The 25,705-nt window shown below is 42.7% G+C and overlaps 1 protein-coding gene across 1 annotated transcript in view; it reads right to left on the bottom strand.

Annotated features, from left to right (window-relative positions):
• Positions 1-24,941, bottom strand: part of LOC145393548 (BDNF/NT-3 growth factors receptor-like) — a 107,294-nt gene extending 82,353 nt beyond the window's left edge. The window contains exons 1-5 of the mRNA XM_080267699.1: positions 24,904-24,941; positions 23,991-24,046; positions 22,582-22,718; positions 21,564-21,765; positions 19,222-19,443 (exon numbers count right to left, since the gene is read on the bottom strand). Coding sequence (XP_080123825.1) covers positions 19,222-19,443; positions 21,564-21,765; positions 22,582-22,718; positions 23,991-24,046; positions 24,904-24,941 — 655 coding nt within the window. The remainder of the gene's footprint in view (positions 1-19,221; positions 19,444-21,563; positions 21,766-22,581; positions 22,719-23,990; positions 24,047-24,903) is intronic.
• Between the last annotated feature and the right edge of the window lie 764 nt (positions 24,942-25,705).

Raw genomic sequence — 25,705 nt, 5'->3', positions numbered from 1 at the left:
AGTGGGGACGATACAGCCAATGTATCTCTACTAAGTGGCTTAGGCTGTCTGGTAGAGATTGTATGTAGGGTGAGAAGTGCTTGTAAGTGTAACTGTAGTGTTGTAGTGGCTTTGGATGTATGAGTAGTCTGTGAACCAAGTGTAATCGGCCCGCGCAAGCCGAGTGGGTGCAAGCATACTTTATAGTATGCGACACTGGTTCAACCACAGCACCCCTGATGTCTGCCAAGCAGTACGTGGCCAGAAGAACGCTCCCAAAGTTTATTACCCTGGCGGGGCGCGAACCCTCGTTCTTCAGTATACGAAAACGCACACTTTACCACTGTACCACAGAGGCTTCATATCTATCTATCTATCTATATATATATACACAGTATAGATAGATAGATAGATATATGGTATATTGCTCACGTAATGCCACTCAGGGATGAATGAGGCTTGTCACTCTCATCTTAAATGTCAGGACCAACTTGCCTAGCCCCGGGCTCCTATGCTCCTTATGGGGCAACGTAGGATTGGATGATGAATGGAAATATATATATATATATATATATATATATATATATATATATATATACGGTATATACCAACTCTAACGTATGGAAATGTAGCTTGGACTTTGTTGGAGTCAAGAGTGAGAGCGGTGGAAATGAGTTATATGAGAGGAGCATGTGGAGAGGATGGAGAATGAGAGACTGACGAGGAGAGTGCATGTGAGTGAGGTGGAGGGGGAGAGAGGGAGGGCGAGGCCAAGAATGAGATGAAGGCATGGAGTGGGGAGGTACAGTATATGAGGGAGGGGGTTGTGAGCTGGGAGCAGGGCAGGGATATGGCGGGGGACAGGGTGACGTGGAGGCGATTTGTTTTGGCCACCCCATGTGGGATTAAGGCATATATATATATATATATATATATATATATATATATATATATATATATATATATATATATATTAATATATTTATGTATGTTTGTAAAAACACACACACACACACACACACACACACACACACACACACACACACACACACATATTTATTCATATATATATATATATATACCGATACACATACATATACATTAATACATTCATGTATGTATGTACACACATACACACACACACATTTATTCATATATATATATATATATATATATATATATATATATATATATATATATATATATATATATATATATATATATATATATATATATATATATATATATATATTAGAGAGAGAGAGAGAGAGAGAGAGAGAGAGAGAGAGCAGCTAGTAAGGATGGTATGAGATGGCAGGTAGACAGAAAAAAAGAGAGTCAGTTGGGAGAGAAAGAATGCAATTGAGAAAATCGAAGACATATACTGGTACATCCAATAACTCTGTAGAAAAAAATGAAAATGGAATTAATGAATATCCTTGCTCTTGACTCTTAACACTTGGAATTCGGTTTACGGGTTATTTCTAAGAGAGAGAGAAAAAAAAAATTTAATAAAAGATAAGGTACGGTTTCCATGTAGCTACTTATATGGTAAAATATGTTACTTTCACCATCAAAGGCTTTCAGGGAAACTGATCTGAGATTGAATATTTTAGCTAGCCTCTTCGCTGGTACACAGACGAACTGCAGCAAATTATAATAGTTCGCAGACACGGAAATAGGAAGGCCCGTGTTGCTGTTAACGTTTACAGTATGTTCGTCGCACATTTTCAGCGAGTTGAAAAATGTAGGCTTTCCCGTTTTCTTCTTTTCTCTTTTTGTTTTTAGTAGTGGATTTCACAATTTCGTTACGGTGATGTCAGATTATTTTTTTCTTTTGCTACGACCAGACAATGTTTTATAAGTTTAAATGAGGCCTCTTGCAGTAAAGGAGCTAATGAGGACCATTTAGAAAATCCTTTCCATAACCAAAAGTCCCTGCGAACCATTATAAAATCGTCTGGTGGTGGCAAGAATAAAATATAAAAGACGACTCCATATTCAGGGGATTAACTAGGCCTGCACGTTGACTGACGGAGAGAACTTGTCGACTTCTCTTTAGTGATTTCTTTTTCTGTTTTTTCAGGAAATGGAAGAACACTATTGTCATTTTATTTCAGTATGTACAAATAGTACAATTAACTTTTCTGCTGCCGCGCATTTTATGCACCAGTCACAAACTGCACTTAACAAACATTCCAAACTTCTTAACATATATATATTTTTTTTTTATAATGCGAGGAAGAAGGAACCAAAGGCCATGAGCCCGCAGTAACAGTTCCTTCCAAGAGAAAAACAAAATACAATAGAGAGCCAAATTCAAGATCCGATCATTTTGAGATGCCTGGACACACTACGTTTGAAAGACTGGAGATCATAGGCAGCAGGAAATACAGACAGAGGGAGACAGTTCCAGAGCTGACCTGTTGCATAAATGGAAGACTGGGAGTAACGGTTAACTCTTGCATTAGAGAGTTGGACAGAAAAGGGATGAGAGTTTGCTGCCAGACGGGTGCTACGCGCCCGTCGTAGAGGTGGAGGAATGCAAGCAGACAGTTCAGAGGAGCAGTGACCATTAAAGTAGCGATAGAAAAGAGATAAAGATGCAACAGTGCGGCGAAGAGACAGAGGTTGAAGGGAGTCAGTAAGAGGAGGAGAGTTAATGAGACGAAAAGCCTTTGACTCCACCCTATTGAGAAGAGCTGTATGTGGGGAGCCTCCCCACACATGAGAGTTGTACTCCACACAGGGGCGGATAAAACCCCTGTATAGAGTCAACAATTGTGCAGGGGTAAAGAAAGAGCGGAGTCGGCTTAGCATACCCAATCTCTTGGAAGCAGATTTTACAAGAGATGTAATATGATCTCTCCAAGATAAGTCCCCAGTAAATGAAACCCCAAGCATGTTCAAGGATGATGCAGGATTAAGCTGAATATTATTAAACATTAGTGGGTATACCTGTGGAAGATTTTGTCGGGTTGATAGGTTTGAGAACTAAGTCTTAGATGCATTAAAGACAACCATATTATTTTTACCCCAGTCAGAGATATGAGCCAAGTCAGACATTAGGTGTGCCATAGCCTCATCCCTTGTTTCTTGAAGTAACTGTTGAGATGGGCGTTGCGGGAACGGAATGGAAAGGTGAAGGGTGGAGTCATCAGCGTATGAGTGGATAGGGTTAGATGTAGAGCTTAGAAGATCATTGATGAATAAAAGGAAGAGGGTTGGTGATAGGACAGAGCCCTGAGGAACACCACTGTTGATAGATCTAGGAGAAGAACGATGGCCGTCTACAACAGCGGCTATAGAACGACCAGAAAGGAAGCTAGCGATGAAGGCACAGATAGAAGGATAGAAACCGTAGGAGGGCAGTTTGGAAATTAAAGATTTATGCCAGACTCGATCGAAAGCCTTTGAGATGTCAAGTGCAATGGCAAAGCTTTCGCCAAAGTCCCGAAAGGAGGATGACCAGGAGTCTGAAAGGTAGGTGAGAAGATCGCCAGTGGAGCGTCCCTGACGGAACCCATACTGACGATCAGAAAGAAGGTTGTGATAGGAAAGATGCCTTAAAATTTTTCTATTAAGAATTGACTCGAAAACTTTTGAAATACAGGACGTTAAAGCAATTGGACGATAGTTGGAGGGTTGGGAATGGTCACCCTTCTTTGGGACTGGCTGAATGAGAGCAAACTTCCAGCAAGAAGGAAAGGTACAAGTTGACAGACAAAAGCGAAATAGTTTGCCTATGCAGGGTGTAAGCACAGAAGCACAGTTCTTGAGAACAACAGGAGGGACCCCATCAGGCCCATATGCCTTGTTAGTACTGAGGCCAGTGATGGCAGAAAATACATCAACTGAAGAAATTTTAATGTCAGCCATGAGGAAGTCAGAGGGGGGAAGTGATGGAGGAACAGCACCGGAATCGTCTAAGGTGGAATTGGAGGAGAAAGTCTGTGCGAAGAGATCTGCTTTATCAGTAGAAGAAATAGCTACAGAACCATCAGAGTAGAAAAGAGGAGGGAAGGATGATGAGGTAAAGTTGTTAGAAAGATTTTTGGCACGGTGCCAGAAGGAGCGGGAAGAATTCGAGTTGGAGAGTTGAGAGCATTTAGTATGGATGAAATTATTTTTAGCAGAGCGAAGAACAGACTTAGCACAATTCCGGGCAGAAACGTAAAGATTATGTGATTCAGGGGTGGGTTGGCTCCGGTACCTTTTGTAGGCCTTCTCCTTGTTGCGGACAGCATTAGAACAAGCGTGATTAAACCAAGGCTTTCTTGCGTTAGTCAAAGGATATGAGAAAGGAATGTATGCTTCCATGCCCGAGAGAATAACCTCCGTAATGTGCAAGGCACACTCAGATGGCTCACGGCCATGGAAGCAATAATCATTCCCGGGAAAATCAAAGAAGTACTGCCTGAGGGCCTCCCAGTCCGCAGCTCCAAAATGCCACAGACGACGTTTCCCTGGAGGGTCCACAGGCCGTACCGGAGTGATAGGACAGGTTAAGGTAATAAGGTTGTGATCGGAGGAGCCCAACAGAGAGAAAAGATTAACAGAGTAAGCAGAAGGATTAGTTGTGAGGAAGAGGTCAAGTATGTTGGAGCTCTCTCCAAGGCGGTCAGGGATACGGGTAGGGTGCTGTACAAGCTGCTCTAGGTCATTAAGGATAGAAAAGATGTAGGCTTGTTCACCAGGTGGATCCGTGAAAGGAGAGGAGAGCCAAAGGTGGTGGTGAACATTGAAATCTCCAAGAATGGGGATTTCAGAGAAAGGAGAAATAGACAGAATGTGTTCCATCGTAGAAGTAAGATAGTCAAAGAATTTTTGATAGTCAGTAGAATTAGGGGATAAGTAAACAGCACAGATATATTTAGTCAGAGAATGACAGGAAAGCCGAAGCCAGAGTGTGGAGAATTCAGAAGAATCAAGTTCAGGAACACGAGAGCAAGATAAGTCGTTGCGTATGTATACACAACAGCCACCTTTGACTTTGAAATGAGTATAGAGAAAGTAGGAGGATACAGAAAAGGGTTTGCTGTCAGTTGCCTCAGACAGCTGAGTCTCCGTTAGAAAAAGAAGGTGAGGTTTAGAGAAGAGGTGGTGCTCAACAGGGCGAAAGTTAGATGAAAGGCCGCGAATGTTGCAGAAATGAAGAAGAAGAGAGTCAGACAGTGGTTCCAGGCACCTCGAGTCGTCACCGGGAGAGGGGCAGATGGCGGGGGCATTTATGGTCCCCCCCCCCTGGGGACTTCGAGGCTGGGTGAATTGACGCCATTTTTGGTGAATTTTGAATAGGAAGTGTAGTGTGTACTGTACATGTAGTTTGGTGAAGATAGTTAGAGAAATTTTTACTGGAGAGCATGCTGGCCTACTCTCTGTGCAACTGAGACACTGAAAAAGTTCAGCAAAGGGGGATGGTCAGGAACTAGTCCTGAGGGCTGATGAAACGGGAGCTCCAGCACTCCCTGTCATCAGCCTTCCATCCACCTCGGGAGTACTGCCCTGCTCGACTGGTGCTACAGTCTACTCCTCTGAAATCGGCTGGAAGAGGATCATCTCCCGAGGCACCCCTTGAAAAAACACTATTTTTGTGTTTTATAATTTAGGTTTAGAATATTCTTCATTACACTGCATACTTTATGCACAGTTGCCGTATAGCTTGTTTTGGTAATGGAAGTAGCTTACCTACTCACAGTATAAAAAAAGTAAAGGAAGAAGGTGAAGTATGATAAATCAGTATAAGGCATTGAAAAACCCCAAGCATAGTTAGGTTGGAAAATTGGATGAATTAGGCAGGTAGTGTACCGAGTTATTCCGAGAAAATGGGGTGGCTGTTAGTATTAGGAAAAAGTACATAAGATAGAAACAAAGAAAATTATTTCATCCCAGTAAATTCAGTCTGTGAATTCCACGAAACCTACGTCTTCCTGAATGTTACAGTCTCAGTAAATACTCTAATGCTTGTTAGTAACTTTTCTTATGATGGTAATTATCCCATGTAATGAGTGTGGTGGAGCACAAAGACAAGTTCCTCATGGCTCTGAAGTGTTAATCATAAATTATCTCCATTTAAGTGATAAGCCCCCCCTGTCCTGCACATCGTACAGGCTTTACTATAGTCTTGCTGAGGACATATCGTGTGTCTGTGGGTCTGCTTGTATTCAGATTAAATTCGTTGTTCGTATATGAGAAAACTAAAATATCAGTGCCCCGTGATCAGTAGTTCGTCCTTGAGTTACACGGGGTCTTAAGGGCCGGAGGTGTCTGTACGTAATTCTGTGCCTACATTAACCTTCACATCTTCCCAGTTTTGTCGGAAGATTATTTAAAACCAGAGAAAAACATAACGAAAATCTTGATCTTGTCACTCCAATGGCTCTTTTTTTTTTTTGGGGGGGGAGTTCTTTCCTCTTCCAGACGATTTTATTAAAGGGAGGCTGTTTGAAGCAGAGGGTTTAGATATAGCCGTCATTAATCGCTCCTGCATGAATAATATATCATGAAGGGAATGCAACCGTGTGTAGGCAGCAAGAATAATATTAAAAACGCAATCGAACTGAAAGGGATAACAACTTTGGCGTCTTATATAGCTCGATAGTAGAATGTGGACGATACTGCTGTTGTGCATCAATTCCATAGCACTTCCTTGTGACTGGCAGCGTATCGTAGTGCTGATTTATTCTCACAACTGAGTATTTAAAACGGAGAGATGTCAGTTTTAGGCTAGGTTAAAGTGAAAAGAGTATAGTCGGTGCCTCGGTTGGTTCGACTTTTTTTGCTATGTACTCACCCGGCATAGAGAAGATATTAAATTCCTTGACTACAGAAAGTGGTGTAAATATGATAGGAATATGAGGAAGTAGGTTTCGTGTGAGGTTGGTATTTTCACGTCGCTCGTCATTCCTCTGTTTCTCACTGTTTCCATTTTCCTCATGCTATTAATCCATCTTCTTTCCTTTTCATCTCTCTCTCTCTCTCTCTCTCTCTCTCTCTCTCTCTCTCTCTCTCTCTCTCTCTCTGTGGCTGCTTTTCACCATCCCACTGTCCATTTTTGTCACCATCACTCCCTCTCTCACTCATTCCCTCCATTCCTTTCCCTATCTTTTCTTCCCTTCCCCCATCCTTCCTTCCCTCCCTCTCGCCGTCCATCCTTTCCTTACCATGTCTCTCCCTCCCTCTTCCCACTTTCCTTCCCTTACTCCCATCCCTTCTTCCTTCTCGCCATCCATCAGTCCTTAACATGCAACATTTTCTCCTCCCCTGTCTTTATCTTTTCCTTCCTCCGTCCCTGTCCATATCTTTCCCTCCGTCCCTCCCTCTTTCTGTCTTTACCTCTCTCTCCCCTCCCGCTGCTCCTACAGGTGCTCATCAGAAGTGGCAGGTGTTCCTCTGGCCAATCAGATTAGGTGAGAGGGGTGGTAGGAACCCACGCAGACCGCACAACTCACCACTCAGAAGTTTTGACGCGCGTGGATGGTCGAGTTCTGGATAACTGAATGGTTGGCGTTGTTAGTGATTCTGTGTGGTGTGGTGGGTGTTGTGGTGTGGGAGTATTGTGGTGTGGTGTGATATGGAAGATGTACTGTGTGATTGCAAAATTATGTAATACTGTGGTGGTGTAGTGTGTGTGTGTGTGTGTGTGTGTGTGTGTGTGTGTGTGTGTGTGTGTGTGTGTGTGTGTGTGTGTGTGCATTATTTTACTTCCTTTTCCTTAGCTGAATAAAGTCGTTTGGCAGCAGAGAAAATATAAGCCAGAGTAGTCATTGTAGCGAACACTCTGATGGCCAACCCAGTCACTTCGAGTCACCCTGCCATATCTTACTGGTATCGTCTGGCAGCAGCGAAGATATCAGAAAAATTGTAGTCGCTGTTGTTGGTGTTTAACTCGGTCTGGCTGGCTGAGTAAACCCGTCGACCACAGGTAAGTAACTTTTCTGTGGGACCGTCCTACAGGTTAAGTACAGTACATTCACCGCGTAGGGATCCAGCACCTCATTGTAAGAAACAGCACCTCACCAAGGTCGGATCAGGGCCCTTCCCACGGCAAGGTGGAGGGAAATAGGAGAAGGTTTGACTCCTGGATGGATATCGCAGCTGCTCCATCCAGAGTGCACAGTGCCACCACGTGTAGGCTCCTCGTCAGTGCTAGATAAATCACAGTTCAGAGGTGATTATAATATGCTTTATACAGGTACACGAGAGACGTTATGTATCCTGTAGTTGGTGTGTAATGTAATGAGGAATACGTGCTAATGTGAAGGTGTATGGAGTATTAGTAATGGTGTGTGCTCCTTTACTGCTGATTTGTGTGTGTAGTGGCGGTACAGAAGCACTTTGTCAGGGTATGTTGGGGTGTATTAATTTTCCCCCCAAATGTATTATTATGCTAAGGAGTCGGAATAGTGTTGTGACTACATGTTCATCTGACGAGTAAGTTCAACGTTACTTCCCTCAAAGTTGTGTTAATCCTTTCAGCCCAAGGACATCAGCTATACTTTAATTCGTGTTACTATACTATTCTAACAGTAACTTGGCCTAAATTTGTCATTTCTCCATTTTGAATGCTGAGTTTTAACAGTAGATTAACATTAAAATCTGTGTTATGGAAAAGATCAGGAGCTACGGCATTGTCTTACTCTGCCAGTGAGGTGTGTACAGTAAGCTGCAAAACGACAAAAATCTGGGCCAAGTAAGTGTGAAAGCACTATACAAGATGGTTTTTTATGCACTGTAGTAAAAAATAAATAAATATATAAATAAAACTCTCGTACTGCAAGAACTGATGAAGGCTGTGCCCAACCCTACCATTTCGAGAGTCACAAGTATGGAATAAAATCATCTAGAGGTGGAAAGAAAACACTGGAATACGTTACCATAGTGAAGGGGTTAACTTCTTCACCACGAGTAGGTCTTTTTTTTTTTTCTTCATGCTATCTTCAGACAATTTTCTTCAGCTAAGGGGATATTTTTTGAACTGATGTGGTTAAATTAAACTTAGATAGACTCTTTCACTACTATCTATCTATCTATCTATTGCCAGACGCCTCAGTCCCGTTTGGGGTGGCCACAAACAAATCGCCTCCAAGTCGCCCTGTCCCCCGCCATTTCACTCCCCTGCTCCCAGCTCACACCCCCCTCTCTCATATACCTCTCCACCCCATCCCTCCATCTCATCCTCGGCCTCCCCCTCCCTCTTTCCCCCTCCACCTCACTCACATACACTCTCTTCGTCAGTCTTTCACCCTCCATCCTCTCCACATGGCCAAACTACCTCAGTGTGTTCCTCATAACGCTTCTTATCACATCCACATCAACACCACAATGCTCCTTTATATCCTCATTCGTCAGCCTGTCTCTCCATGTGACTCCACAGGCTCCTCTTAAATAACTCATTTCCACTGCTCTCACTCTTGACTTGTGTCCTTCCAACAACGTCCAAGCTTCACTTCCGTACGTTAGAGTTGGTATCACAATACTGTCATGTAGTAACTTTTTCACTTCCATGCTCACTTCCCTGTTTCTTATCAAGTGAGCATGGAAGTGAAAAAGTTACTACATGACAGTATTGTGATACCAACTCTAACGTACGGAAGTGAAGCTTGGACGTTGTTGGAAGGACACAAGTCAAGAGTGAGAGCAGTGGAAATGTGATCTTTCACTACTACAAGTCCTTTATAAGCTGAATAAAAGCGTTCGGTGTAGCTTGATTAAAATGAGAAATACCTCATCGGAGTGAAGGGATTAACTCTATCTATCTAGCTGTCTATCTGTCTAGCTAGCTATTCATTTAATGGAGAACTGGACAACATCGAGAATCCTTACATGGAAGCACACAAACAACGCGATGAAAGCATGGACGGTATGAATGAACACGTGTGCAGATGGGTGCACGGACACTCGGATGAATGCAGGGAACCGATGAATACGTGGACAGACGAATGCATTAGCAAATAAGAGGTTGGACGGTCAATTGAACATACAGACGGACAAGTAGGTTCGCGGGTCGCTGAACACTGGCACGTGGATGGGTTCAGTCAGTTCCGGGTGAGATAATCGTTCCTTCTGGTACAAATTATTCCACCTTGTTGAAGTATAAAGCACTCAGAGAGCGCACATCTCCGCCAACGCCTTCTTACCAGACGAATGGTTTTATGATCTCACATAGTCAAATAATTGTATGATCTTATTTTGCTCGTTATAGTTCCAGAGACCGCATACCTCTGTCAGCGCTAAAATTTATGATTTATTCCTGCATCTGGATCTGGATCCACCTCAAAATCTAATAACTCTTCCTTGACCCACTGCCCACCTATCCACCAGATTTCAGTAAAAACTGTTTTTTTATTTATTTATTTTTTTATTATTATTTTTTATAACGTCGTGTACAGTCACAGACGCGAGTGAATATATTATCTACGTTCAGCTTCACTGACGGAGGTAAGCATTTGTGTTCATTGATCAGTTCTCCCAGTTTAGTACTTTTTGTTTTCTTATATCTGGGTTGTGATGTTGATGATGATGATGATGATGATGATGATGATGATGATGATGATGATGATGATGATGATGTACTGTACATTTATGGACAATAATTTCGTTCTGCTGTTTGACTAAAGAGTTACCAGGGTCAAACATAGCACTCTGATATGTCTGATGGACTCCAAGAAGAGGAGGTGGCTGACAAAACACCCGCTCAAAGGACATCAGTCTGGACCAAACTCCGAATATCAGCTGTTGGACCTAAAAGTTTGTCAGGTTGTTACAAAACCGTCAGCATTACATGATCGTCCGTAGTGTATGGTTCATTCACCTTAATTTGTCCCGGATTTTTTTCCGTTTGTAGCTTATTTCACATATCTCAGTCAAATTGCAACGCTACGGCACTGCATCCTTGTGATAGCACCCCATCGTGACTAGCACCACGGTTATTGTAGTGTGGATCTCTTGTTACATCTCATCATGCAAGGTGGAGAGAAGGCAGATTTTGGCCAAGTTAAAGACAGTATACAGTAGTATACATCAGTCAACATGTCCATAGCAGCGCAGGAATGATAGTCGTTCTGTTTTCATCTAACCGAACTCTATCATTTTCACAAATTGCATAGGCCTACTAAGTTATGGTTGCATAAAATACGATAAAACATTTGTTAGTAGGCAGGAATGAGTCTCCTTGGTTACTAGTCAAATTTATCTTCCACTGTGACTACACCTGGCCGTTAACTGAGCTGATGGGAGATGAAGATAAGGTAGGGTAAACGTGATATAGTTTTCCGAGATCGTCTTTTAACCCACTGACTACCTGAATTTACCTTAACTAAAGAAAATGATCAAATGTTGAAGCGTGAATATAATACGTAACTAGTTTCATAGTTATTAAAATCAGGTAGGAAATGGCCAGAAAAGACTGATTGGTTGTATTGTTTAAAAAAAAGGCTGGCATATGTTTAGCAATTTACTTAATTTAATTTATTTATTTATTTATTTTAGACGTAGAAGTACAGTGCACTATCACGCAGGGAAGTAAAGTCAGTTTCTCGTGCGGCTGCTGATGAAAAAACGGATAGGAGGTTGAAAAGAGGTAATAGAAAAAAAGATGAAAGGAGAGAGAGAGAGAGAGAGAGAGTAATTAGTCTTTTTCATATTCACACAGGTTATTTCTTGCATTTTTTTCTTACTATTATTATTTCCTTCATCACCCTTGTTTTTTTTCTTCAAGTCTCCCTCCTCGCCCATGATTCCCGACCCCTCCTCCTCCTCGTCTTCTTCCTCTTCCCCTTCCCGTTTAATGGTGGCGGGTCCCTCCGAGTTGGTAGGCGGCTCCTGCTCATTTGCGGGCGCCTTCCCTCATTCGGGTTCTCGCCTATACCCTGACTCATCCTCGAATCTTTCCTTCTCCTCCCCCTCCTTTCTTCCCCTCTTCCTCCTCTTCCATTGCCCCTCCTCGTCCATGCTTCTCGAGCCTTCCTCCTGCTTCCCTTTATATGAATGTTATTAATTTTAAAGTTGAGATTTTTTCTTTTAATGGAGAGTAATCTAGTTAAAGTTCAGGTTGCAAGGCAATAGATTTTAAGAAATTTAGGAAAACTAGAATGAGAGAGAGAGAGAGAGAGAATCGAAAGCTTAGAGAAAATCTAGAGAACAGAGTAGGATAATCTTGCAGAGAACCGGACAACAAAGAGGAGGAAAGTCGAAGAAAACTATGGTTAAGCAAAGCCAAGGAGGTACCAGGGGAGGGAAGCTTGCAGGGATTATTTGGGGGAGACGCAGGAGCCAATGAATAAAGATTGTCTTGATACATTTTCATCCTTACCCAGAACTTCCAGTCACTTTTCCCTGAGTCTTGCGCTATAAGTCTGCTATAAATCTCAACACACCCACTCCACAACCGCTATGTCGGTCGCCACACCTGTTTCAGTCCCCCATACCTGATGTAGCCTATTAGGTCCCACACCTGCTGTATCAGTCTCCACGTTCTCACACTAACCCCACACCTCCCATGCTGGCCTCCATGTGTGCTGCAAGTCCCCACAACTGTAATTTCAGTCCCTACACCTGCCGTATTAATCCCCCCCACGTGTTGCATTAATCCCCACATTTGCCGCATTAATCCCCCACACCTGCAACATAATCGTTACACCCGCAGCGTCAATCCTTACACCCGCAGCATCAATTGTCACACCTGCTACATCAATCCCCACACCTGCTACGTCAATCTTCACACCCGCAGCATCAGTCCCCACACCCGTATCATCAATCCCCACACTTGCCATACCAGTTCTCACACTTGCTGCATCAATCCCCACACGTGGTACATAATTTCCCACACCTACTACGTTAATACCCACACTTGTTGCATCAGTCTCCACACCTGCTGCATCAATCCTCTCACCTACATCAGTCCCCACACCTGCTGCATCAATCCCAACACCTGCTACATCAATTCCCACACCTACCGAATCAATCCCTACCCTACATAAATCCCCATAACCGCTCCATCAATCCCCACACCAGCTACCTCAGTCCCCACACCTGCTTCATCAATCCTCACTCCTGCTACATCAATCCCCACACCTGCTACATCAATCCCTACGCCAGCTTTATCAGTCCCCATACCTGTTAAATAATTTAAACATCACACAAACTGCATCAGTCTCCACACCTGCCACATCGGTCCCTACACCCACAACATCAAAACCCAATCTCCTCACACTTATTGCATCAAATCCCCACACCTACTGCATCAATCCTCACACCTGCATCATCGATCCCCACACCTGCTGTATCAGTCCCCACACCTGCTGTATCAATCCCCACACCTACATGAATCCCCGCATCTGCTGTATCAGTCCCCACACCTACATGAATCCCCACACCTGCTGTATCTATTCCCACACCTGCTGTATCAATCCCCACACCTACATGAATCCCCACACCTGCTGTATCAATCCCCACACCTGCTACATCAATCCTCACACCTGCTACATCAATCCCCCACAATTGTTACATCAGTTCTCATACTGCTGCCTCAATCCCCAAACCTGATACTTCAGTTCCCACACCTAATTCGTGAATCCCCACGCCTGCAACATCAATCTTCACACTAGTAGCATCAGTCCCCATACCTGCATCAATCCCCACTCCTGGTACATCAATCCTCACATCTGCCATATCAGTCCCACACCTACTAGCCCAGTCCCTATACCTACATCAGTCCCTAGATCTCCATTTGTCCCATATTTGTTGCATTGGTCCCCACAACTACGTCAGTCTCCATACCTGTCTTCCATACATTTCTCTTCATGTATCCAACCATTTCCTACATTCCTTGGCAGTTTTATTCACAACACCATCTGCTTCTTCACTTAGTAATACCTTTAGCCGAACACTCCACTCATTAAGACTTAATGACGGTGATGTCTTTTATTTTTCTTTTTTTTTTTCCACCAGGCGATATTGGTCACCTTGATTTATTTGATACACGTTCTTTTCACAGTTTTATTCATTTTGGGGGAGACATCTCCTAGCAGCCTGATCCATGAAGTTTCCAATATCTTCGCTACTAGACGCCCTCTTAAGCTGAAGTAATTTTCTTGTGCGACAAGTCAAATTGGAAGACGTTGTATTAAAGGGGTGAATGTACATACCATCCAGCTTTTCTATCACTTCCGCTGCTGTTTTTATGTCCCCTTCCCTCACATTCTTTTTAGCAATTCCATCCTCGACACCACACCACACCACACCGTATCATCTGTTATAGCACTCATCATACAGTTCACACCATTATCCTGCCATCATCTGTCATTAAAATGTATACACTCCCATTATGCTGTTATACTCACCTAGCCCCCCCCCCACACACACACACACCACTTTCACATTTGCTAAATCCAATTCTTCCTCTTTACGTCCAAGCATATTTTTGTTTGTATCGCCTTGGAAGATGCACGCACTGAAAGTTTTTGTCTTGTTTTCTGTCACCTTTCTTCCACGTCCCTTAAACTGTTCTGTGTTAGGGGATGATACTTCTCTCATGTGCCTGATGGTGGAGCGGCTCACATCCTCTTTGCTATTTTCAAGCCTCTTTGCGTCCAAGATTACGCGAACCCTCCTTCTCCCGCAGGATTTGTACGTTCATAATTTTCTTTGCTTTACACTCAGGCTTTTATTACTCACCCAGATAAATATAATCATCTGGCGTTATCTGGAGTTGGCCCGACCTAGGAAGGGCTAATGGTGACAGTATTAACACGCTCAGGCTCCTATTACACACACTCAGCTGCACAGAATAGGTTGACGTGTAACTGGCATGAAACATTGGAAAAAATTCGGCCGTGAGAGAGTTAGCGTGGCCTGCTCTCGTACCGGGCGGAACGGTTTGGTATTTATTATCTTAATTGTTTATCGTTTATGGTGCTCCTTATTAATTCTTTCCCTACGATGCGGTCTTCTGTATTTTATTATCACCAGACGATTTCATTCAGCTTAGGAGAGCCTTTTGGAATTGGAGTGGTGAGATAGAATAGCTTCCATTCAGCCTTTTATTACTAGGGTGCTCTCCTCTGGTGAATATAATCGTCCTGTAGCAACAAGAGCAGTATAAAAATGACTTTCTCGGGCATTGAAGCTAATTTAGACCGTAATGCAGTTTTGTGTATATTCATTTAGATCGCTTAAGGTTAATCAGTACAGCATGGAAATTTATTATGCACTTTAAATATTGTATTAGAGAGAGTCACTCCTACAGAAAATATAATAATCTGGCGTGAGGAAAAACTAATTAAAATAGGCTTTGTTGTAATGAACTAGTTACCTATTTTGTTTATTCTTCCTCGAGAGGCCTCTCCTAGGCTGAATAAAATCGTCTGGCGGTAACAAGACATAATTGTACTAAAGTAGTTAATTCTCGCGATTTTCATAGTTTCTACCGCTGCCAGGGATGCTCTGTAAGAAGAATGGTGATCAGAGTGGAGCAAACATTCCTCTGTGTCATGGTTATTTTAACAGTGGTGTCAATTGTATAGGTGTTTAAGTAATGACTATCAACTGCACGAGGGCCGTTAAGGCTAACATTCAGTTGTAGTGAAGTCACAATCTTCCCTCGACTACAGCATTCAAAAGGTGGATTTCCAGTGCAGCTCCATATATCTGTTCTAGATAAGAACAAATTAGACCACGCCTGAAGGCCTCATGGCCGGCCCAGAGATGAGACCTTTTGACGAGGGGCGGTATTCTCTTGCGACTAGGATGTTTACCCGGTACTAACACTTCTTCACCAGCTGATTTCTCTGCCTGATGCGTTAATGTATTGGACTATTTTATTTATGCATTCTGTTTCGTTATAAGTACGATATAAATAGCATAGAAGAAAATGATGAGATGAACCTTGTAGAATATACGGTTTAGGAAAATGTACTAAGCAAGATAAATGACTGAGGAAGTGATGTTGGGGAGATTTCTTAACTGACGAGAATACACGCTTAGGACTTCATTACCCCAGCCTATTCCTATCCAGAACTTGGAAGAATTTTACCCACATAAGGAAGTTGTGTTTGCTGGGAAAGTACAGCAGTTTCGACCCGACTTGGACCCTCGTCAGGTATGCAGTTTTCATTCTGGGGTATAACTCCTGAAAATCCCTCAGCTGCAAGATGAGAAATGAAAATGTAGGATTGATGGTTCGAACATGCCAGCCGCAGACAAGATAAATAGGCCTTGAAAACACATTAGCTCAAGATTTTTTTTCTTTTTTTTCTTCTTCTTTTCTTTTTTCTTTTTTTTTAGGGGGGTCCTTATCCTCTCCATTACGATGTCGTCTTATGTTCATTTTTCATTATAACGTCAGACGATATTACTCAGCTTGGGAATGCTCTTTCGTATTGAAAATGTTAATCAAAGCTAAATTTCACCACTCCAATTCTGTAAGTCTCTCCTGAGCTGAGTAAAATCGTCTGAAGGTGGCAAGAAGGAAAAATGTGTCATCCAATTTAAGTGGTTAAAATAATGCCAATGACTCCGATGCGTGGACTAGCAATGTATCTTTTTTTTTTTTTTTTAAATTTGCTTCCGCGGCACTCTTTAACGCCATCAGTACGGTGACGTCGTTCTAATAATTTACTCCGGTTACCAGAGAGGAATTACTTTAATTCAAGGAATTAAAAACAACCTCCATCAACTAATTCACTTTTATGAGCGACGGATCATAACAACCTTAATTCAGGGAGATTTTTTCTTTTGTAACATCTAATTACTGATTTTTAAAAATAAGACTACATGTGAAGGGCTTAAAAAAAATAATGCCACTAGGAATTGTGCAGGTAGTTCACTCCTTAAAATATCAGTGTTACAAGATCAACGACTTCTGTAATGTAGTCTTATTGTAATGCTCTACCTGTAATGTAGTCTTATTGTAATGCTGTACCTGTAATGTGTAATCTGGGTTTGCTAATTAGGCTACTTTTACAGAAACTAAATTGTCAACAAGAGCAGTTTCCGATTTCAGTACATCCCCACAGTACGTCAGTTCCAAGTACGCGATCCCCCTTTTATGCGAGGACCTAATTTCTTTTTACTTCAGTGTATTTTTTATTAGTATGCAAATTTAACTCCTTGTAAGCGAGATGGGCAGCGAAGAGTGGCCCAAATCCAGGGTTACCCCGAGTACGCGACATTTCCCCCCCAAGAAGCGATAACGGGTAAAGGTGAGCAGCCATATTATTGTTGGTTTAGTTAAGCCATATCCTTGTTGATTTACCTAGTAAAGCCATTATCTTGTTGGTTTACTTTATCTTAGTTAATATGTCTTAGATAGTTTCCCTGTATAGTACAATACTTAGGACTGAAAGGTGTCTCAGGGGTTGCCCATGAAGGGGGATGCCGCCCATATGTAATTTTTCCCATAAGTTTATGTATTCACAGTACACGAATTCCTAGTACGCGACGTCCTCAGCCGCCCATATAGGCGCGTACTAGGGGGATGTACTGTATCTTCAAACATTTTGTGATCGGAACAACTCTTGCACTGTGTTCTAGCTAATGTCAGACGATTTTATTTAACTGACAGTAAATCATAGGTGCCGGAGAGAGTTATTGCTGTCACCATCGACATTCATCGTCAGAATGCCTCCAGTATTCCATTTCACTTGACGCCAGACAATTTCACCCAGCTAAGAGTGAGCCATAGGAGCATAAGAAAGTCAAAAGGAAAGTGAGTCATAAGAGCCAGAGAGATAAAAGGATCAAGTATTTCCTTCCATGTTCCAAGATGCTATAGGAACACACAGGGAGCTGCTTGTATGGGGTACATGGTGAGGTTCTGAATTTGTGTCTTATCCGACAGTCATTGGTGGAGATAAGATGAGAAATTTATTATCCGTGGCGGCCTGGTCGAGCTCTTGGACAAAGTTTGTTTACTTCTCGTCCCTGTTCACCCTGCAGTAAAGTTGGGGACCTGGATGTAAACTCGATTGTTGCCTGTTGTATTCTAAGGGAAGATTGGGACATAACACATAGTAAACTGTCTGCCTTAATGACCCATGTGCAGTCACTGGGCATAAAATCTAAGCGTTCTTCATCTTCCGTGGGGATGATGCTGAGTTAAGATTACAAACTTATATGGGTCGATCACCTGTTCAGCCCATTCACCACGAGAAGTCACACTTAAGCTGAATTACAACGTCTGGTGGTGGAAAGAATAATAATTAAAAACCCCTTCTGTCCTATGACATATCTAGTAGTTTGGTCTTGCTGCCACCACACAAGTTTTACTTAACTAAGGAAGGATTTCACGCAAAGAAGAGGTTAATGAGGCTGTCCTTAACCCTTCTTATTCGAAAAGTCACTCGTAAGCTGCAGAAACGCCTCTGCAAATGGCAAGAATAAAACCGAAAAGACGTCCTTTGACAAATTGTTTAAAGATGTCATCGTGGCAGAGGAGTTAAGGAAGACTTGTTCTAAATCCTTCACCACATGGGACTTCTTTTAACTTGAATTTAATTGTCTGGTTGTATGAAGAATAATAAACACGTCATAGTACTGAAGCGGTCAACTCTTTCAGACTATGGTATTCCTAGCCTAGGGCCCCTGTACCTCGCAAAAAGTAATACGGAACTGTCTGTTGCCGTGCGTTTATAGCGATCATAACTATGGGATGCAGCAGTAACCACACCCTTATCCCAATCCATACTCTGGACACTTCTCTCCCTGACTGTTCGCCCGTACCTCATAGCCGTTCCACCTCAGTCGATAAAAGTTTCTCTGGTCGTAACGTTTGATGAAAAGATGCTCGTGTTATCTCTTTCCCTCCATTTTTTCTAATCATTGATTGCAGAGACACATATCTGCTGCTTCACTAACTTTACCCTTACTGTCTCTCGTACATTCCTTACTTCTCTCTTAAGTCTCAGTGTGCCTTCTTGTCTACGCTGATCTTACTTTTCCTCTTGTTTCCTTTAGTTGCTCCCATTCTTTCCTTACGTTCTCTCTGTCTCCTCTATGTTTGTATGTAACACACACACACACACACACACACACACACACACACACACACACACACACACACACACACACACACACACACACACACACACACACACACACACACACACACACACACACACACACACACACACACACACACACACACACACACACACACACACACACACACACACACACACACACACACACACACACACACACACACACACACACACCACAAGACAAAACAACAGAGCTACTCACCATGTATGTAAGAACTCTTGGGGTCCGCCAGCCATAAAAAGTAGGGGATGTTTTTGCCGTCGAAGTTACCCACGCTGGAGTTGCAGAGGGGATAGAACCACCAGCTCAGGTTGAACCCTCCTCCAGCCTGCATGGTGAACACAAACCGTTGCGTCGAGTGGTCCCTTGTGTGGTTGTGCGTGCAGATCTTGGGCCGGGGATCGAAGTTCTTGGGTTCAATGCCTGGTGAAGATGGAGAGAATTTCGTGTGAGTTCAAGTAGTGGAGATGGGTTATTAGTAGGGTTCTTCTGTGCTAAATATAATCTGCAGTTTGTGAGAATAAAAATTTCAGCCTCACAGCGCAAGAGTTAAGAAAGGTAGTCCAGACATAGTCACTTATCGCTTCCCGCTTCATCTTTCACACAATGCAAACAACATATTCCCATAGATATCTTTGTGTTTTTACTTAATTTCCAACTACATTAATGGCGCTTGTCCAGCAGGCTCTTTTGATCTTTATACTGAGCTGTGTAAGAGGTCACTGGACATTACACGTTCATATATCGTAATTAAGTCCTCGGGATTTTACGTCTGTCTACCGAAAACGGAAATTGTGAAGATCTAGGCAAGCCCAAGTGCCTGACAGTCATATATGCAACTCATGATGAGGGTAAAGAATATTTGTCGTCTCTCCTTGACTCTGATTGCGCCTCGTAACACGGCATGCAGGCTAACCAAACCTAACGCTCACAGCTGTCCCCCTTACTGACCGTCAGAATTAGGAGACGTGCTTAAACTTTTGGTGTCCTAGTTTTAATCGCTTTCAGCCAAAGTGCAGTGAAAAAAAAACAACCATCTTCCTAGTTCCGTCTGAAGAAAATTTACGACTGACGAAATGAAGTGAAAACTTGTAACTCTAGAAGTGCGTGTATCATATGGTTCGATTTTCCGCCATGTATTCGCCAAACTTTAGCAAAATGCTTGTACTTATTTCTTTGACTTTACAGCTCTATAATTTATTCTTGCTGCCGCCAGATTATTGTATTCTAATTATAAGAACACCCTAGTTGTGACTAGTAACCAAGGACACTCATTTCCACCTCACAGCTAAGGCTTACTGAAATACATGCAACCACGACTGAGTATTTAATGTGCATGAGTGACCCAGTTCCATCACGAAAATAAACCAGCTATAGAGATGGCCGTCACTTCCACAAGACTATTTTTACGTGCTAACCCCGACTAATGGAGTGGCTTTGAACGACTCGGGGTCTGTCTGTCTATCTATCTATCTATCTGTCTATCCATCTATCTGTAGCCAGACGCCGTAATCCCATAAGAGGTGGCCGTTTGTGTTTGAGGTAGTAGTTTCACGGGGAGAGCCACTAACCCTCCTCCAACCCACTTTTCACGTAAGGAACGCGTGTGGGTTGGTTATATGGTTACCACTCAGCGTTGTAAATGGTTTCTTGGCTTACAGGAAACCATTTTCATACCAGTATATTTTTGTATAAACCATGTTGATTTTGTCATGAATGTTTATTATGCAAAAACTGTCTGTACTGAAAAAAATATACACAACGGAGAGATTATTTATAAAAAGATATGCATAGCGTACAAGAGATTTCTTATGAAATGATTTGTTTAACGCGGAAAAGATTATTTATAGAAAAATGTGTGTGACGCGGAAGAGATGATAGAGTGTAATATGTGAAACGTATTCTCGAGGAAGCCTTGTAAATCCTCGAAAATACGGTTATACTCGTTAGTGAACCAACAGCCAAGCCTGAGAACACCAAGACTCAATAAGGTCTTCATGTATGACGTTGACGTATCTAGAGTAACCAGTATGAAGTAAGAACTACGCCGTCACTGTTTCGTTTTGCTCTTCTGCGTTTCCATACCAGCAGTGAATAAAAATTGCGTCATTGTAGTAATACTGAGAGCCCTTTCCTATACTGTATTTCCCTGTCACCCTTGAAAAAGAAAAAAAAAATAAAGCATCGTAGTAAGGGTTAGTCATTTTACTGCGTCTTTCTAACACCCATGAAATAAAATGTACATTACCATAGTAACGTTTATATTTCTGCGTTTCCTTTCTACCTATGGAATAGATAAGAAAAAGTAGTCATAGTAACATTTTATAGCTCTTTTCTGTGTTATCCAACCACCTTTGTAACTCTTTTAAAAGCAACAACAAGCTCTAGAGCTACCCTGCTCAACGCTGACGTATAAAGAGGTAGCAGTAAATAAATAAATAAATAAATAAATAAATAAATAGTCATCATTGAGAAGCAATTACGCCTCTCCCTAGTTTCCTTTCCACCCGTCAACGAAAGGGTCTCCAAGCCTCGATACTCACTTAGATCCACTTGCATGGGGCTGACGAATCGATGGTTGTGGGCGATGCAGGTGAGGTTGCGGCGGTGGTGGTAGTAGTGTGGATAGTGGTGGATGGCGTGGCTCATATTGTGGGCCAGGGTGACGGTGGACGAGGACCAGGTGGCGTTGCTTGTGTTGGTGATGGAGAGGAGGAGAAGGTGTGGTGGGATGTGCCACTCGATCTGTTGGTTTATAAGATGGGAGGAGGGGTAAGTATAGATGAAGATGGGGAGGAATGTGCCAGTAGGTCTGGGATTTTGTAAAGGAGGAGTGTTAAGTATTGGTGTTCAGGTTGTGACATGTGAAGGTGTGTTTACGCCATAGGCCTGTGAGAACTATTGGCTCTGAGAGGACAGACTCACTAACCCGTGCCCCTAATTGAACACGTAATTCAAGGGAGTAACCTAGTTTCTACATCTTGTTCCCTCCTTGGCCCTCCTGTCAGCACTGTGTGTCAACTATCTGCCGTTGTGCCTGAAGATTACCTAAAACTGTAGCTCATTCATTTTAACTATGCAGAGAGTCGCCACCTTTTGCAATTTATTTCCCGTAGTTTAGTAACAGAAAAAAGACAATGCTATAGCTACAATTCCATTACAATGCTTTGTGACTAGGGTCATATTCAAGATAGAGAGATGGCTGCCTTATCCCTAGTTAAACTGAACAGTGAAACCAACCAGTGTCCAGTGAACTAATGAGTTTCTCGGGAACTTCGATTCTTCTGCCATGTATTCATTAAACCTTATTAAGTTATTTGTTGTCGTATGCTAAGTGGCTTTGAAGATTTGGCAACATTTCTTTCTTGGCGATATTTTCTGCACACTCCACCTCAGTATCCCCAGTGTATGTTACTGATGCAGAATGTACCGATATTTAAAACGATATAATTACAGTAAGATATAAGAAAATGCAATGGTGTAAAACGCAAACTAAGCCGCCAAGGAAGAGGTGTTACGAAGCCTCCTGTGTTACCTAAAATACGGGGCTTATTTTTTTACCTCCGGGGTGGGGTAGCCGTGAGCCGAACACTGCACCTCGTATCGTCTGCACTTGGCCTTGTCCTTCTCGTTCGCCTCTGAGTCCTTCACACCCATCATGCTGTCCACCGTCACGTTCAGGTTTGCCGGGTCCAGCACTGGGGGTGTAGGTGACGGTGTGTGGATAGATTTACAGGTACAGTGAACATGTAAAGTAGCGCGTCACATACGGTACTTGCCATTCTGAAGCGGTGTGTGTGTGTGTGTGTGTGTGTGTGTGTGTGTGTGTGTGTGTGTGTGTGTGTGTGTGTGTGTGTGTGTGTGTGTATGTGTGTGTGTTCAATATGTGTGGGTTTCGACCGGGGACATATATAGTTTAATAAATAGGTTTACATGATACTTATATGATGCTAAAGTTACAGGGGATAATAGTGTATATAACTTTACATTGCAAACTTCGGTGCGTGACACATGTATCTTATATAGTAGTCAGTTACGAGTACCACCCCTTAAGAATGATACAGATTTGGATAATGATATAAAATTGTCAAATAGCGATGCAAAGTAGAATTAAGTGTTGTTAGGTGAAAGCAATAAACACTAACGAAGTCGGGAATCATGTCATTAAGGGGACTAAAGGGTAAGGATAAATTAGACCAACCTACAAATTAATACTAAATCTGTATTTAGTTGTATTGTTAGGGGTAAAAAAAAAGTTAGCATGATTAAGGAAGAGAAAAAAGTACACTGGCAGGGTGTAAAATAAATAAGTAAAGTTGTAGAGTAGAACTGAAAGACAGTGAAGAATTAAATGGGCCAGACACGTTTTTGGACGGTATAAAAAATAAAAATAAATACATAAAGCAATAATAACAGAGGGAACTTACGGCAGCATCTTGAAGTCCTACAGCATTTGGCAACGGTGGAAGGGGTCTTGTTGGCCGCGAAGAGACACTCCTTGGCATCCGTCCTTGTGCTTCTTGTTGGTGTTGATGTTGTGGCCACTGTTGCAGGTGGTGGTGATGCTGCTGTTGTTGATGGTCTCTCCTCTGCACCCGTGAAACTCTCTCCCTCGGGCTCTTCGCCAAACATCTTGTCTGTCAGAATACTTCCCCCTTTGCCCTCTTGCTCCCCCCATGTCCCTTTATTCCTCTTTTCCCTCCATGTTGCTTCCTCTCTCCACTCTCCACCCGTCTCCTCCTCCCTCCACCTTCCATCCCTCTCCTCCTCCCTCCACCTTCCATCCCTCTCCTCCTCCCTCCACCTTCCATCTCTCTCCTCCTTTCTCCACACGCCTCGAGTCCACCTATTATCCCTCCGCACCAAGGATCCCCTCTTCTCCCTCCCTCCTCCTATCTCTGCGTCCCCCTCCTCCCTCCAGGTAAGCTCCCTGTGTAGGTGATGTTGCCAGGTGTTGAGCCAGGTGTTGCGGCAGTCCAAGGGGTCGAACCTGGGTCCCGTGGCGTTGATGTACTGAAGATGGCGGCTGTAGGGGAGACAGGGAGATACTGAAGTTAGTACTGATGCTGCGGCAGGATGGATAGGTAGCTAGAGAGAGAGAGAGAGAGAGAGAGAGAGAGAGAGAGAGAAACAAAAAGACAGACTGGGAGTAAGAAACATGACCTGAAATCTGAGAGGGCATCTGAGAGAGAGAGAGAGAGAGAGAGAGAGAGAGAGAGAGAGAGAGAGAGAGAGGAATCATAAGAGTCTGACTGCCATAAAGACCTAAGACTGCAAAAACACCCACCTCTTAGGATTCGAGGCGACTGTCAAATAGGATTACTCTGGCGTCCTTAAAAGCGTTTTCTTCGTCGCCCAGGATTACTACATTTTCGCTTGCAGTGGTCTTTTTACCCTCACATGGTCGGGACAACTCAAGTACAGTATTCTTTTATAGTTGTCTTTCGATCTATCTGTCTGTCTGTACTATCTATCAGCTTAACTATCTGTCTGCATGACCATCTTCCTATCTATCTATGTACCGTATCTTTTTCTGTCTGTCCGTCTCTTTACTTACCTATCTTGGTCTGTCTTTCTGTCTATCTATCAGTTTGTCAATCTGCCTGTCTACCTGTCTAGCAGTCTACGTGTCTATCTGTCTATCTACCCATCAGCCTGTCTTCCTTTCACTGTCCTTTTATTCCACTTAAACGCCAGGCAATAAAATCCAGCTGAAAATGAGTCCCTGGAACCTGAGCATAAATATCACAGCCAATCTCGTGTGGAAAATCTAGTGCTTTATTCCACCGGACGCCTTTATTGAGCTGGGAGGTAGGACTATATTTTTAAACGTTTGAGAGAATCCGTAGCACCTTTCGCTTAGCGATTTATTTTGCACATTACACTTCGCTGTGCCTGTGTTTGTTATTGACGTGAGCCATGTCGATGTTAGGATGGCATAAACGGCAGACAAAAAGACTGTTAAAAAGCGCAAAATAAATCGCTTGGGACGAGGTGCTATGAAGCCTAATTTTTACCACTCATAATACGGACCTTGAATTGTCTGTGGAGTCTTAGTGTAGAGTGCATACCTCTATCAGTGTAATTTCCTGTATTTTATTTACATCTTATTCTTACAAACACCCAACGATTTTAGAAGGCATCTCGTAATGACAAAGTTGGACATTATCTGCGTTTTTTCTTCAGTGCGGCGACTTTTATTTTTTATGTTTTTCGTTGGAGTCTTGTTGCCACCAGACGATTTTACTGTTGCCACCTCCGTACATTTTAATTAACCTCTTCAGTCTGATGACGCCTTTCGCATGTTCTCGCTTGTTTCAGAGGCTTTTATGCAACTTAGGGGAGACCTTTCGAACTGAAGTGGTTAAGTAGGTCAGATTAATCCCGTCACAGCTATATATCCTTCCTAAGGTCACACTAATCGCCTGGAAAAAGCCAAAATAAGCAAAGTAAGATAATCGTTTTAAAAGGGTTAAGGCTAAGGGAGACCTGTCGCATCGAAGGAGTTAGAAATTCTCTCTGTTCCCCCTAAGCACAATAGTTTCTTAATGTATTCTGTTATATTCTTGCTACCGCCAGACGATTTTATTTAGTTTTGGGAGAAAGCCTCAGGAATCGAAGGGGTTGATTTTTTTTTGTTTTTTTTGTCCTTACCTCGATTTCTTTATGCTCACTGAGACATTTT

This window comes from Coenobita brevimanus, chromosome 24 (assembly GCF_032717465.1).
Source record: "Coenobita brevimanus isolate Jiangsu-jjx chromosome 24, ASM3271746v2, whole genome shotgun sequence".
NCBI lineage: Eukaryota > Metazoa > Arthropoda > Malacostraca > Decapoda > Coenobitidae > Coenobita > Coenobita brevimanus.
Note: the sequence above shows the minus strand (reverse complement) of the source record. Positions and strands in the feature narration are given on the sequence as shown.